This window comes from Strigops habroptila, chromosome 7 (genome assembly GCF_004027225.2).
Source record: "Strigops habroptila isolate Jane chromosome 7, bStrHab1.2.pri, whole genome shotgun sequence".
In the NCBI taxonomy this organism is placed as follows: domain Eukaryota; kingdom Metazoa; phylum Chordata; class Aves; order Psittaciformes; family Psittacidae; genus Strigops; species Strigops habroptila.
This window is the reverse complement of record NC_044283.2, coordinates 62957628-62974467: the sequence shown is the minus strand read 5'-3', so window position 1 is coordinate 62974467 and position 16840 is coordinate 62957628. Positions and strand designations below refer to the sequence as shown.

The 16840-nt window shown below is 35.9% G+C and overlaps 1 protein-coding gene across 2 annotated transcripts in view; it reads right to left on the bottom strand.

Annotated features, from left to right (window-relative positions):
* The window catches only part of TTC29 (tetratricopeptide repeat domain 29), a 216333-nt gene that overhangs the window by 59709 nt on the left and 139784 nt on the right, over nt 1–16840 (bottom strand). For both annotated transcript variants that reach the window (XM_030492984.1, XM_030492983.1), the window contains one exon: nt 15046–15131. In XM_030492984.1, the coding sequence (XP_030348844.1) occupies nt 15046–15131 (86 nt within the window). The remainder of the gene's footprint in view (nt 1–15045; nt 15132–16840) is intronic.

The window sequence follows — 16840 nt, the reverse complement described above, 5'->3', positions numbered from 1 at the left end:
TATTATCATGACCACTTCCTTAACCAAAGGCTTACCGTTGCTGTATAAAAATGCATGATCTTAACTTAATTTAGCACTGACATCACCTGTATTGCATAATTTCTCTTTTCAGCCCTTTTCTTTCCAATGGTGATGACGGGAGAGTGCATATAAAATTAAATCTTATTCTTTCCTCCCTCCTCTTTGTTGCTTGACCCAACCTATTACACACATGAGGAAACAGCAAATCTCCAAAGACGATCTATGGAAATCCTTTTTGCACGTTTCCAAGAAAGGAGTAGTGAATGTCATTTACCAGCTCTGAAGGGGGATGGGAGATGCCCAGGGACATAGGACAGTATCATGCATGCCCCAAGATGCCTATTTAAACTAAGATAAAAAATGGGGCATTTTTTATTCTATTCTATTCTATTTCTAAATAGAATATTCATATTCTATTTCTGCTATAAGACTGAACCCCCTGTCATTGGCAAAATGCACGGGTCAAAAGAAGACAACCCGTGTGTGCTAATGCTATGGATGTCACCATTTCTACCAGTTTCCACTACCCAGATTTGCTAGTTCTTGAAAGAGTTTTACTACGTACTAGAGTATCCTTGGACAAGGCTCTTTTTTTTTTTTTTTTTTTTTTTTTGGGTTATATAAGCTCTGTGTGCACAAAAAGTAACATTTATTAATGTGCACTGCACTACTTATCATACCTCAAGTACTTTCTTATCAGTTATATTCTCATGTATATCATCACTGCTGGCTACAATTGAGTCATTCTCAATTGAGTCATTTTCAATGCACGAGATATGACAAAAAGAGCATAAAGGCACATTACTTAGTAAGTTGTCACATCAGTTCAGAACTCACCCAAAACTTAAAGTTGTCAAGGCTCGTAGCGTGTCCTTCTAATAATCCAGGATGGTAACAGAGACACACACGAGTGTCCAAGAAACAGTTCTTGGTTTTGCATTTAACCCAGAGGAGCTACAACATTTGTTGTAGTGGTCGTGTCCATATCAGAAAACTTGCCATGAAAGTGTCAGGAGGTTTCCAAAATGCTATGCACAAGACTGAAATCCTGAAAGACTTTCAACTGTCCTCTGCAATGCTTAACTAGGCTTCTGGTGGTTACTATTTAGCACAGAAAGTTTACTTTGGCACCTAAGGTTTTGGCTACAGTACTTTTCTTTTTATTAAAGATGTGATAAAGCCTAAAAAGTACAGATAAAACCAAGGGAAAACCTAGACAGAGTGGCTAAAGTGAAAAGTTGGTTCACTGCATCTCTGCAAAGCTGCTAGAAAGAAGTAAGTAAATAAACAAAGCCACTGATTTGTGTTGATGAAAAGTGCTCATTTTGGTCCCAGGTTACTACTACACTATACAAATCAGACGTTTCACTCTAAATAATGATGAAATAACAATAATTAAATCATCTACATGAAAGGAAGGAAATCTTCATAAATTACAATAGAATATATGCTCTATTAGAAATAGAAATATAATAGAAAATATGCCATAATAGTGCAGGAATTGAAGAGGAACCTCCTTACTTACGGCGCATGCCTTAACTTTAACATTCAGGATAGAAAAAGAAGAGGAGGTAGGGCAGGATGAAATGCTGGATTAACATGTAAGCGTTAGAGGAACAAAAGTCTGCTTATTAAAGTTACTGAAGGGGCAATATGTCTTTGGTTTTTTTTTTGGTTTTTTCTTTTTTTTTTTTATTTTTAGTTTTATTTTGCTATGCCTGATCATACTAGGCTCCATCATAAAATTTCCATACTGTTTCAAAGAGAGTTTGATAATCCTACCAACTAGTGGAAAAGTACCACTGTAGATGCAGTTGAACAGATCAGAATAATGTACAGATTTTTCTCCCTCTAAAAAGAAAATGTAAGGTAAGATTAACAAAATAAAAATTATGAAAACTGCACTGATTCTGATAAGGAATTAGTTTTTGGCTCTGTGTGACCCAGCACACTGACTATCTCAAACTTCATACTTCTGTGGGTCCACAGTAGAATTACTGGTTAAAAAACCCAAAACAAATAAAATGGAAATAAAAATCATACAGAAATGAACAGCGGATTTCAACTGCTTGTTCTCATTTATGCAGAATGTGGGAAGGTGGCAGGGTGAAGACTTCAACTTTGTCTTCCACATTAGAGACAACTGTCCTACATGCCATCCACTATTATTTTGGTGTATGCAGAGGAAAAAAAAAAGGGAAAAAGGGAAAAGAAAGAGAAAAGGGAAAGAAAGGGAAGAGAAAGGGAGAAAGAGAAAAAGGAGGTTTTATGGTTCCAAAATAGAAATAAATAAAAAAAAAACCCCAACAGGATCCATTGTATAATTTCCCTTGTTTTCCTGCTCAGCACTAAGCTGATTCAGCTCTCTTCCTCTTCCTAATCTTCTCTCTTTGTAAGTCTATTGTGGCTACAATTAGTTACAGTGTAAAAATAAAGTAACAAGCTCTGCTTAAATCCTCAAACTAGAGCTTATTTGTCGTATAGCTCTTGCACTGATTCTCTAGGTAGAGGTGAATTTCATGTTTATCTCCTTTGCCAAGAAAAATATTAGTCAGATCTCAGGTGCAGATTTGCTTCTTGGTTATCTCAGCAGTATGCCAGTATGACCCTCGTGGGGTTATTCTATTAATATAAAACAGCTCCTCCCCTAAGACTCCCCCTCCTCAAAATCCCACCCTTCATTTTTATTGTTGTCACACCTGTACATTTATGCATACACAAAAACATGCACATATCTCATGAGCATACACTGAGGACTCAGACAAAAGGACACAGGCTGTGCAAAACATTGATACATCTGGGGATAATGGGCAAAAGAGTAAGAACCGAAGGTATGAATTTAAGTTAAATACAGAATGTCTATCCAACTCAACACAAGATTAATGCTACTACCAGTATTTTGCTATTTTGGTAAAATACATTACTCTGACAAAAATGTGAAGGCATAATATTGATTTATAATACTGTAACTTTAGAAACCACAAAGCCGTAGTTCTGCTCTCAGCTTCGCACTTGATATTGTTGTCAAACTTTATTGGAAATACATTTATTTTGATTTTTGAAAATCTAGCTGTGTTTAGCCGTTTCACAGCTGGTGAGCAGTAAAGATGCTTCTGCCTCATTTACAGATCTTGAACATGAATCAGACAATCAACTGGAACATTAGTCAGAGAGATCAGTAGCTAATGATTTCTGACAGGCGCTGCACTAACAGTGTAAGGCCCAGCCTGGCTAGCAAGCATCTGACATTTTTCTGGAGCCAACAATAGGTGTTGGTAGAAGACAATGCAATCGAGTGAGACTGCTGGCCTCATACCACTTAGTACCTCTTAAATACTTTTAGAAAATACACATAGCTCTGACAGTCACTGAGTAATCATTTTGATACCATCCAGTGAAAATAAAATAGAACCTTACGCATAGACATTTTGCAGTTCAGTGAACTCTCTCCCATAGCTCCTCAAGAAATGCGTATTTAAAAATGCCTAAAAATTACAGGGTTTATTACCATAATTTGAATGGTTACATGCCTGTGGCCATCCTGAGGAAGGTCAAAGAAGAGTTTCACAATACAAACCCAGAGGTGTTCTTATTTTGGCCAAAATGCAGTGTGAGAAAGGTTGGACAGCAGTAAGAATATTGTATTGTTCATGTAATGTATTGATTACAATAAGCAGAGCTCATTGGTCCCAAGAAAGTAATACACCAATATCAACTGAATGGCCACCTTGTTAAATGCCACCTCCACCTTGTTAAATGCTAAATGTATTTGGGCATAGCGAGCATCCAGGGTAGCAGCAGTACAGCATTCCACCTGCATGCTCACAGTCAAGGGATACCGAAACTGGGTGCCATGCTGAGGAGAGTGAATATTCCCTGATTTGCTAGAATTGTTAGTTTTCTCTCTTTTCCCACAACTGAAAGACGCCAACTCAAATTCTGTGAATGTGAATACTAACTTCTTACCCTTAGCCACATCCAATTACACTGGACTGCACTGTTTTGATAAATAAACAGGAAAAAAAAACCCCAAACCCCCGAAATGTACAAACTTTGTTACTGTTCCTACAGAAAGAATGTCTGCAACTGGCTAAACTGCTGTTCCAGGGACTTTAATGTATGTATTTGGATAATGCATAGCATAAGCATGCATTTTGGAGCAAGGGAATCAGGGACAGGAGGATGGGACGTAGAAGTCTGGCTGAGTCAAACATAGAAGTGGAGCACGCTTGTTCTAGGACATGGCTGTCACTAAGGTGTTGCTTGGTTGACGCACTCCCTGAGAGGTAACTGTTCTATTCAGTCTCTACTTTTTCCTCTCCCATTATGTTTGGCTATCAAGCGCAATGTTTACCTTGACGCTCTATAAACTTGTATGGCAATTCATGATTTGGGTTACTCTGTCTGCATCTGTTTGTAGGATGAGAGAATACAAATATTTCACTAATTCCTTAACAGTCATCAAGTTAAGACCTAAGGATCTTTGCCTGTATCTAGTCTTACTTTTATGCTTTGCGTAATACTCAGAGTATTTTGCTTTGATTCTGAATGGATGATACGTAAATACAAGTAACTAACTGGAAAAGTTCCTTTCCCCAGAGTAATTTCAAATGTCTGTTGGCTTCCTACAAGGTCAGGAGTTCACCCTGTATGCTTCGTTTTGCTGCACAGGAAACTTAAAAGAGATGAAATGTACACATGATTGAATAAACATTAACTTTTTTTCCCCATCCTTATTTCTTCTATATTATCCTCTGAATGGATTACTGTTCTCAATTCTGGCCTTCTGTGCCACTAAATTATATTAGTTCTGATTCTTTACACCTACAACATTGTAGGAATGCAGTCATAATTTTATTATTTAGTATTCCTCATGAAGCATTTTATTAAAAGAAATTAAAAAAAAAAAAAAAAAAAAATCAGCCAGGCCCTTCAGAACAAAAAGCTATGCAAGCATTAAAATCAGGTATTTTAGTTTGTTATTACCATACAATTTGAAATCTCTACTGCAAGAGACATTACTCTAGTAAATGTTGTTGCAATCTTTATTTAGTAGGGGAATCTAATGTTTTCCAAACCAGCCATTGTTGACATATTTCTTCAAAATAAAGCATGGCTTAACAGTCTGGAGTGAAGAAGCTTCATCTGTTACCCTTTAACAGCAATACAAGAGAAAAAAAACAGTTTATGTATCCTTTCCATCCTGACAGATGTGACAATAGCTGGAAACACTGTGCCTGCCAAGAGCTTTTATCAAGTATGTTATAACAACTAGTAATAAGTGTAAATAATAAATGGCTACGATCTTATGGGAAACGGTGGCAATACTAAACAATTTTTGGTGCTTGCTGATGGGAGTCTGCTAGTCTTGGAATTCCCTGGCTTCCCAGTAGAGTTTTGGCCTGACAATAAACAACAGTTTAATACTTTATCTAATCCCAGCCAGGAGGTAAATTCAACAGCAAGCTTTTGCAGATGTTCACATCCAATAATCTATCCATAATTGATGAAACAGGGAGGTCAGATGTAATGGTTGCTACTATTCCAGCAACAAATAAATGGTTATTGACAAAACAAGGCAGTGTGGCGCTGAGTGCTGAGCAGTGACAAGCATGAAAGAGTGCTGAGACAGAAGTAGTGATGTGAATACAGCCCTTCATCTTGAGAATTCCTCAATGTGATGTGTGGCACGAGGGCCACACTGACACATAAGCAGATGGAAGTGACTTGTAGAGGAAAAATGAGATTCCGCAAGTACATAAAAGACAAAGGCAGAGGCAGAGAAAGAAACAAGGAGAAAGGGGTGGACAAGACTGGAAATTTGGGTAAGTGCAATAATGTGAATTGTTCAGAAATGTTTCTGTATAGCAGCACTGTGATCCAGATGTCTGGACTGCTTTTACCACATTGTTGTGTCTACATGAATGTACCTGGCTGTCAGATTGCTGTAAGACCTTAATACCATACTATATGCATGTGTATGCTTAAACGCTCACTACTTCTTAGACAAAACTATAAATATTCTGCTTCATGCTTATTAACATCTTTAGTCCACCCATGAACAGGTATTTTTAATTACACAGTTTTCTTAGCTAAAAGCATTCAAACAAATCCTTAAATTTGCACAAGACAATAGAAAAACCTGCAGAGATAATTATTTTTGCATACCTTCCTCGTTTAAGTCAGTTAAAAGCCATTATTTTTCTGCATACCTATGTGAAAGTTAAGGAAAAGTTCTCGTTCAGCTGAAAATCTCATATTGTTTGGTTTTAACCCATGTAAGAAATGTAGTAAAAGGATTAATAGACTGGTTTTATTGACTGAATAAAACTTGAGTCATTTACATGCAAATAGACACTTGAAATCTTTTGCATCTACTTCAGTGCTAAAAGATAGTATTTTTACAATGTTTACTGTGTAATATTCTAATATGAAAAACAGCAGAATGAAATGGTGGCCATTATTGCTATATGTAGTCATAAAAAGATTTCAGACAGAAATACTTTAAATATTAATATTACTGAAATCACTTAAAGCACCAAGGAATGTTAAATCGATTTATTTAGAAGTACAATTTATTTCACACTTTGCTACCGATTCTTTTGATCAGCTCTGAAATAATACATAAGCTGAAAGCAAAACAGCAAAACAAATTGCTTCTAGCAATGAAGCAGCAAGCTCCACGTTTTATACTGGCACACTTCAGTGTTTTAACTTCTCAAGTTATTTATCTATCAAAGAATAAATTTTAAATTCCTTAAAATCTGATGCCTGAATCAAGATCTCCTATTCTCCAATCTAGCTATCGATGGTTCTGATCAAGCAAAGTTGTTAAGCATTTGCTTACACCTGAATGTGTTGTATCCTTGAAGTCAATGGGAATAACTGAATTGAAATTTAAACACATATTTAAAAAGTAAATTGCTGTAGCTTGAACTACAGCAATTTCTCAAATTGGTGAAGTTGAGAAACCAATCTAATTTTAAAAGCCTTACTTTATAGATTTATTTTTTTTTTTTAAAGCCTATTCATTTAAACTAAACTATATAAAGGAAAACAAACCCTCCCAGAATATGAATATATTTGCATTTAAATACTGAAATTCCTGAGTTTGTACAGTGTGGGCACAACTGCTTCACTTCTAAAAACACATAAAAAGCCTGACTTCCATACGTACATTATCTAAGCAAATTAGAATTTTTTTTCACAGTTTTCCAGCCATTTCCTTCAGCCCTGGGTATAATATGTGCAGTTTCACTAATGGACATACTACTGACAATTCTTAAGCTCTTTCATGCTATTGTTTCTCAGATAACATAAGCTACGAACTCAGACATGCTATAACTAACTCTTTCCTTCAGTTATATACAGCATTTAGTTTCCAAGGTTTAGCACACCTAAGCTGAAAATCCAATATAGTCTGAAGTACATAAAGTAAATAACCTCTATAACATACAGTTGTACTGCTTTGTCATTTTTGCTTCTAGCCTGTGGGAATGAAATGAGTGGAAACTTGTACATCTGCAGTTATTTAAAAAAAAAAAAAAAAGAAAAAGAAAAAAAAGTAGTATATTTTATTAGCTACTCTAAAAAAGAAGCTTCAGTAGAGTAAGCAAAAACTGTCTGCCTAAATCACACTTTTTAACTGACAGAAGATAGCTATTATAGTTTTAGAAACCTCAGTCAGGGCAAGTGGACTAACTGTAACCTTATATCCCATAAAACAGACACTGTATAGCTGTGGTCACACTCTGAGCTCCTGCCTTGCTTGGGAAAGCATAAGGAAGAGCCATCTCCATTGGCCAACCTGGCAGAGAATAGCAGAGATTGTTCTATTTCATCAGCTATATCAAAAACGTAGGACCAGAGTGAAGGCTCCATGATTGCTAACTGCTCTGCCCTGCTTGCTTTGATGGAAAATAGATGCAAACATATTTTTATTTCCTTGCAGAGCAGTTTAAGGAGTTTTTATGGCTTTGTCCTCAATGTTTCAACATATTGGAGCTAAGTAAACCTCCAGTAAGGGACGATTTGCTTCTTTAAAGTTCAAAGATAACAGCTAGCTGCAATTTCATGGAAATGATTCTGAGTCATACAAAGAATTCCCTTGATCTTAGGATTTATGTTGTTCTTACTAAAGCAGAAGCATGTAAATACTCTTATTAATGTTGCACTGCAGCCCCCTCAGTTCTTTTGTGAACTCATACAGAGAGAGTGTGTATGTGTACAAGTGCATGTGTGTATAAGGTAAAACTTACCATTTCGTGACAGATATCTTGAGTCAAAATCTTAAAAAATAGACTTTGAAGCCTGGGAAACCACATTTGATACGTTAAATTGCATGACTTCTGAATTCAGGATATAAGTAAGGCTTCATAAACCTTATAAATACATATAAATCCAGGAACTTTCATACCATTTGGGAATTAAAACCCAGTATGCCAACAAAACAATGTCCTCCATGCATAGCCCACAAACTTTATGTCACCAACTTGTATTCAGATTCCTCAGAACACTTGCGGTCAGATAGTTCTAAAATTCTGAATATGTGCTATAGAGTTATCTAATGGAACATGCAGTCAAATCTACAGCTCACTGCAGTTGTCTTGCTCTTTTGGGATGTATGAATGATTAAATTCAAAATTATAACACATGAAATGAAACTCCAGCCATTTATGGTGTTTTGGTAGCCAGTCCTATGGAACATGAAACTCCTGAAGAGTAAGGCTGATACCAACAAGTTACTAGTGCATTTATATTCTTTGTTGCTATGGAAAAACATGGAAATGTGATAATCTGATTTGTTTGTCATCAAGTAATTGATTTTTTACATATGCAACAGTTTTTATTCTTTGTGCTTTATAATTTTTGTATAACTTGACTATTATAATTCTGCAGCAGCACTACATTTAAGACTGTTTTCTTATTAAGGGTATTCTTGTGGGACACTTGATAAAAATCCAGCTTTTGCTGAGGGGAGTTATTCTGATGCCATTAACCAAGAAAAATGCAACTTGAAACACACACTCAAAAGGAAAGTGATATCATGTTCCAGGGCAAGTATAGTAGACATCATACCACCAAGGTGCAAATCTGTGTCATATACAGAACAGAACTGAAGGCGAATAGCATCATGACATCTCTGAGCTACTAAGAACATTTTCCCTGTTATTTTTTTTTTTCAGTTTTTCAAGAAACTGGCAAAGACAAGAAAATTGTTATCTAGATTAAACCGGCAGAAGGAATGTCCCTTCACTAAGAGACTGTTGACTTTCATATTCAAATAAAAAATTAGATCTTTCTTTCATCTTAAGAACTAAATGCTAAATTATCAACAAAGTAACTGATCAGGCATTCACCTCTTTCCTAAAGTTTCAGGTTTTCTTTAAGATTCTCAACACAAATAATTTCTACTTTCTTAATTCCATCAGTATTTGAGTTAGTATATTTTGTCAGGGCAAAGTTCACTACCAGCACTAACTGTTCTCATATAATGTTGTTTGTACTATCTTCACAAATGACTAGCGGCAGTGTGACCTTTCAGAAACATGAAATCTAATCAGTTTCAGAATTGGCTCAGTAATTCTAGACCTTCAAGCAGAAAACCTTTCTCTGTACATAATCCATTGTCAGTGTCAAGATCAATCGGAAATGCCTACTTTCAAAGATAACTCAGAGCTTTGTTTGTTTTTTTATTCCTCAGATATGAAAAATACAAAATTTCTGTGAGTACAGTTTTAAGAACAATTTAAAAATTGCTCTAATAAAAGCGAAGCCTCTAAGAATGAAGCTGTTTAACATCTTTGTTGGCAACATGGACAGTGAGACTGAGTACACCATCAGTCCCGTTGTCCATGACACCCTGAATGCCAATGATACCAAGCTGTATGGTGCAGTAGACACATTGGAGAGAAGGGATACCATCCGGAGGGACCTTGGCACGCTTGAGAGATGGGCCAATGCCAACCTCATGAAGTTCAACAATACGAAGTGCAAGGTCCTGCGCCTGGGTCGGGGCAATCCCAGGCACAGCTACAGGTTGGGCAGACAAGTGATTCAGAGCAGCCCTGTGGAGAAGGACTTGGGGGTGTTGGTCGATGAACACGAGCCTGCAGTGTGTGCTCGCAGCCCAGAAACCAACTGTATCCTGGGCTGCATCAAAAGGAGTATGACCAGCAGGTTGAAGGAGGTGATCCTGCCCCGCTACTGCACTCTTGTGAGACCACACCTGGAGGACTACATCCAGTAATGAGGCCTGCAACGTAAGAAGGATGTGGACCTGCTGAAGCATATCCAGAGGAGGGCCATGAAGATGATCAGAGGGCTGGATCACCTCTACTATGAAGACAGGCTGAGATAGTTGGGCTTGTTCAGCCTGGAGAAGAGAAGGCTCTGAGGAGACCTAATAGCAGCCTTCCAGTACCTAAAGGGGGCCTACAAGAAAACTGAGAGGGACTTTTTACAAGGGCATGTAACGAAAGGACAACGGGAAATGGCTTTAAACTGAAAGAGGTTAGATTTAGATTAGGCATAAGGAAGAAATTCATTATTGTAAGGGTGGTGAGACACCGGCACAGGTTGCCCAGAGAAGTTCAGATGCCACATCCCTGGAAGTGTTCATGGCCAGGTTGGAAGGGGCTTTGAGCAACCTGGTCTGGTGGAAGGTGTCCCTGTCCATGGCAGGGGGTTTGGAACTAGATGATCTTTAAGGTCCCTTCTGACCCAAACCATTCTATGATTCCGTGAATGATGAGACCTTTTCTTAAACTGGTATGCTAAAATGTTGGATTTTTTTTCCAAGCAGGTGATGCAGCTGCTAAGCTGAAAACGTCACACTTCATTACTAGTTGCTAAATATCAAAGACGTATAAAGGACAATCTGGTTGATTTAAAAGAAGGAAGTTTGAAATAATTTCCATTGCATAGTACCTTTTGATGTGTTTTGCAAGCCTTCGTTTAGGTGCTTCTTTTTGTAACAACAGTAATGAAAGCTTAAACATAAACTCAGTGGTCTACCCAGTCACCATTGACAGAAATGTTCAGCCTTTTAGCAAAGCATTAGAGTAGTAAGCATATCTCAAAGGAACTATCTTTTGCAAAGTTCCGGAGAAAAGAGGATAACATTCAGTCCACCATTTGGAGTTCCTTTACTTGCTAAGATCCTCCTTGATTCACGAAATTCATACATACATATAGGAGTAATTTATATAATTAGATATAATAGACATAATTAGATAAAATCTATTGTGATACTCATTTCAGGATATCTGCATTCCAGATGCATTTACTTGTATTTTCTCTAGCTGCAGGAGTTGAGAAAAAATTTTCAGTTGTTTTGACATAGACTTTTGCAGAAATTAACTTTATGGTCATAAATCACCTCTGATTACTTTAATAGGGTCATTTCAAATGTGAAGATGTCTCTCTAAGTTCATAAATTTCCTTGATAATTTTATGCCTGTGGCTTGTATATCATAATTCTGACAATTTGTGCACATAACATTATGTCATAAATTACCACATTTATTTTGGCATGAGTCTCAGTACTCATGAGCACTGCCTCTATTATTTAAACGTGTAACATATCTGAAACACAGGATTCAATATCTAAAATATAAGAATACTTAGAAAAAACCTAACACTTAGACAAGGGATGAAGACTGGAATTCTCCTGATGATTTGGGATGCAACTCTAATGAAAAGAGGAAAAAATCTATGATGCTCAACTCTTTGAAGTGTTATTGAAAGCCCAGTTTAAAAACAATTTCTTACATCAAGCCTTAGATTACAACACCTTATGCAAAATTTCTAATTTCTTATTTCTAATGACACAGAAGTGTTTCAGTTAATACTTGTTATAAAGTCTAAAGAAAAATAAGCAAATAATAACTCTTACTTTAAAATTAGTCTAGATGGAGAACTCTCCCTGACAAAATCTATAATGTTTAAGATAAAATCTATATAATGTGAACTATTAGTATTTTGTGTCATATTTTGTGGAAAAGCCATTAGGCTTGATTATAAACCAGATGGTATGAAAAATATTATGAACATACCGCACTGCTACTGAACATAATTAGTTTTCAGGCTTTTAAACTTGCAAACACTTATGTTTTTACATCTGAGTAGGTCCACTGAAATCAATCATATATATCAAATAAAATTAAACCAATTTATACAGATTATACACCAAATCAAATTACATTAGATTAAACACCAAGTGCCTAGCAAATAAAACACCTTCTCCAACAAAACTAGCCCATTCGATACAAAGTGACTGCATTTTTTTATATAATAGGCTGCAGCTTAATCATTTCAACCTTTAATTACTGCATCAGATAATGAATATTTTGAACATATGCTTCTCCACCCTGCTAGAAGACATGAATGAAAGAGAAACAAGTTTATATGCATGCTACTGTGCGTGAATGTTGGGGGAGGGAATAGCACGCTAAACAGCAAAAGGAACCAGTGGCAACAATTGGAGGAAATGGTGTCTGTAACAGCTGCTCCTTTCAGATTCCCCTAGAAGGAGACTGCCTGAGGTGGACCACAGCACAAAAGGATAAAGAAGATGAAAACTGATGCAAAGCAGGAAAATAACTGCTGAGACCCCTGAGTCTACATCCGAATAGTCCCAAGCTGTGTGGCAAGACCTCTTTAGCATGCTACAGAAGCTGGTGATGAACTACATATTACCATGAGGCAAACTGGCTCCTAGCAGTATTGTCTGCATGTTATGTGTAATGATAACCAGTAGTCCTCTGGGAATAGAATGCAATGATTTCATCTCTGTAAGCATCTGAGCTCCCCTTGGATACAGAGACCATTAAACTGAGAACAGAAGGGTAAATTTTAGGCAATGATTTCCAATTGGAGAGTGAAGACAACTTGTGCTCAACAGCACTGTCAACCACTGATATTTTACTGCTGTCTATATTGATCACTGTGAAGGACAAAAGGAACTAAAATTGTACCCCTTTTTCTAAGTCCCATAACACACACTATTTTTTCTGGAAGAAAGTGCTTCATAGGTTTCTTATGTAATATTATTGGGAATGCCATATTAGGAAATGCCAATATAACATAATACAATAATATACAATCTTATTTACACTGAAATGTATTGGTATTTTCATTACTCTTAAAATACCATTTTATACTCTTAACATAATGTATCATTTATGTTTTGTACTACAGAGACTTTCTGTCCCTTTTAACAAAAATGCACATTGCTTTCCTTAACTGTCAGGTATTTTTGTAAGACTAAAAACAGTAGGCACAACCTATCATGTATATATTTTAAATTAATTGTAGTACATTGCAAAACTCAAGGTTTCAGTATCTTCTTTAAAAAAAAAATAAAAAGAAATATTTGCATATGACAAAGAGAAATTGAACTTCCAAATGACTGCTGTAATTTTTTGGCAGGAGGCAAGGGGGAGCAATGAAGGGAAAGGAGTACCTACAAAATATAAGCAAAATGGATCCTGAGGAGATAATGCTAGGACATGTAATGTTTCTAGCCCTTTCAAGGGTAGTTTGATCCTTTGCATATCATGGAGACTGTGCTGTCTTGTTCATTAATTAATTTCTCCTGTGATGGAGAGCTCAAATATGCATGCAGGCTTCTTTATTTAGCACATTTGTTTGTCTTGCTGCTCTTCATCACTTGCACAGTTTATTGCAACTCTCAGAAACTTAACAGATAAGATGATCAGGCAAGAATGCCAGCACACTTGTCAGTAAAAAAAAAAAAAAAAGATAAAGTTCAGTACAAAAAATTCTAGTCTAATCTCTCATACCATATTCTTGGAAGAGACCAAATATCGTCTTCTCAATGCTGTTGCACCAATTAGATATAATTTTATAAAATTATATGTAACTTTTAAAATTTTGAAATATTTTCACATTCAGCTACAGACTTGAACTGCAACTGATGTGAGAACAGGCTCCCGTTTTCCAGCATTCAGTTGATTTATATGGAACATAGGCCTATCAGCATTGAGGAATTACGTATAATCAATAACTTTTAGAAACGATCATATCACAAACCAATAAAAGCATGTAGGAGGATATTTCAAGACAGAAATATAAAACCTTTCCTATACTGCAGAGGCCAAGCAAGTAATATTGAAGCTGATGCTGAATTCACTCTGTGACTTCTATTGGCCTTTTTTCTGGAAAAAAAAACCCCCACAAAAAAACCCAGAAAAAATAATCACAAAGGTTGACCTCTATGGAACATGTTCATTAATACAATAACAAGTCATTCTGCAGTTAAAGGAAGAAACAGAAATAGCAATTATCCAGCTGATTAATTGCAATAATAATGGACAAAAGATTCAAACAAATTAATTTTCCACACAACATTTTTAAGAGGATAATGGAGGACTGTAACTTCTCTGATGACTGGCACATCAAAGTCAAGTTGCTGCTTATCTTTCCTCTCATACTGACCTATGATGAACTAGAGGAACCCTCCTTTCAGACTGGAATCCCACATGTAGAATTCTCATTCTGTTAGAATTATTATGTATGGGAAACTCAAGGGAAACATGAGGAGCTTGAACTCAAGTATCAACAGAAGGGGTTGCATCTTTTTTGCATTACAGCTTTTCATACCAAAAGTGATTCATGTTTCTTCTAAATTCCTGATGTTCTCAAAAGCTGAACATGTGAATTGACATATTTTTATTTGTTGCTCACAAATATGCTGTATCAAACTAGCTTGCAAAACTGGTGTTTTATACCAAAACCCTAACTAAAAAGTAGTTTATATATGTATGAATACAGGAAAAGGAACAGATCCAAGCATGGAAACCTGGGCTCCATCAGTTCTGGAATTTATTTGAAGCTTAATTGCTTAAGCCACATGGATCCCTGTCTACAGAACTAGATACTGTTATAAAAGGTCTGTGAGCCAAGTCTCTCCAAGTCTTTTCCACTCTCCAAAATGCCTAAGATGTCAAGGAGGCAGAGAAAGGCATTGGGAAAGCTAAAGCAACTTTAAAATAAACTTACTGATAATGCTTTCTGTTGTTCTCCAGCAAAATAATATGCTAAACTTAGGCAATACGTAGCTTCTCCTTGGATCTTCATATCACCTACTAAAGAAAGGATTAAAGGTACTTTTACCACAATAAACTGAACAAAATTACATTAGTACAGAGTGTTCTTGCAGGTTCTAAAATAACATACAGATGTTTAAACAGTACATTAAGTATTCCCTTCTCCTTATCCTTGCCAATTATGTATTTCCAAAAATATATAGCCACAATTAAAAATAGAGGCTATGGATTTAAACAGAGTTCAAAAAGAAAATTCAACAAAGTCAAAGAAAATATCTCCCAGTAAGTAATGCAGTACGATCAGCCTAACATGCTGTAATGTTCTCTGTCATGAATTGCTTAATAAGTGTCTTCACGTTAGAAAATCATACTAGCCTCTCTCCATATATATTACTATATAAAAATAAAGTAGCTACAAACATATAACAAAAAATATAAACTCAAAATATGTTGACCCATACACTTTGCTGATGTGAAACTTAATGAAACACCAAGAGAGAACTACCAGTAGACCATGTTCATATTTGTTATTCTCATGGTCATTTTGCAAGTTACTGTAGGCTAGAATAGCTAAAAAAAAAAAACCAAAACAAAAGATAAAAGTGATAAAGCCCTCAGTCTTTTTATTCAATATCCACCTTGTCAAACGTAATAAAGAGTGGAAAAATCAAGCTGAAGCATAACTACATATCAAGATATTTTGTGAAGTGCATAAATACAGTTGCAATGAAAGGGGAGATTATCTATTTACAATATCGGCTAGTAATTTCTTTATGTTCAAACACATAGAAGCCTACATCTAGTTCTGTAACTCTTTGAATGGTATAATTGCTGAGGCCACAGTAGCGCTCTATGTAATACATTACAAAAATTATGAAAAGCTTGCAAATCAAAAAGTTGGTGGTCTTTTCCAGTGTTCAATAACCATTAAAAGGCTTAATGAAGAAAATAAGAAATACAGATGACCAGAGGAGTAATAAATGAAAATTTGCTAGAGATATAAAAAACTTCCTTCCTCACTTAAGAACAGTCTGAGAGTCTGAAGTGGGTAATATCTAATCCCAATTCATAAAATACATAAACACAGATGATGGTCCAGAAGGACAGAACAGATACTACAGCTAGTAGCCAAAGCCAGTATGGGTTTAACTAAATTGTTAAGTATGGGCTTTGTAGGTAGAGGTTATTGTTCTGGAATGGGAACTAGACAACTCATCTGAAAGAAGCTTCTAAAGCTTTATATTTTAAAAGAACAAGGGCAAGTATAGTCTGCACACATGATTAAAAAACCTAATGTATCTGGTGATAAATATTGAAGTAATATTATATATTAATTGTATATGCAATTCATATGCAAAATATACCCCTTAAGGAATACTATGAAAGGCTCTTGAACTGGTGTGCGTAGAAGAAGATGATCACTTGAAACCTTCTATTTTACTTCTGAGAAACACTCCAATAATCATCTTGGATAACCAACTATGAAAAACAAGCCTGTAGAAGCGGACATTTAACAGCATCTTTTGAGAAATAAGGACTATTAAGATTTCTAAAAAAATCTGGAAAAGTATTTCCATAAAATCAACATGTAAGATTTGCCCTCTCTTTTCTGTTCCCTCCCATGTGTAAGAAATGCTCCAGAGCTAGTATTTCTAGCTGATCAACATCTCACATTACATATAACATTCAAATGCTATTCTATTTTCCCCTAGTTTTAAACCTATCCATACATAGAGCATCATACAGCC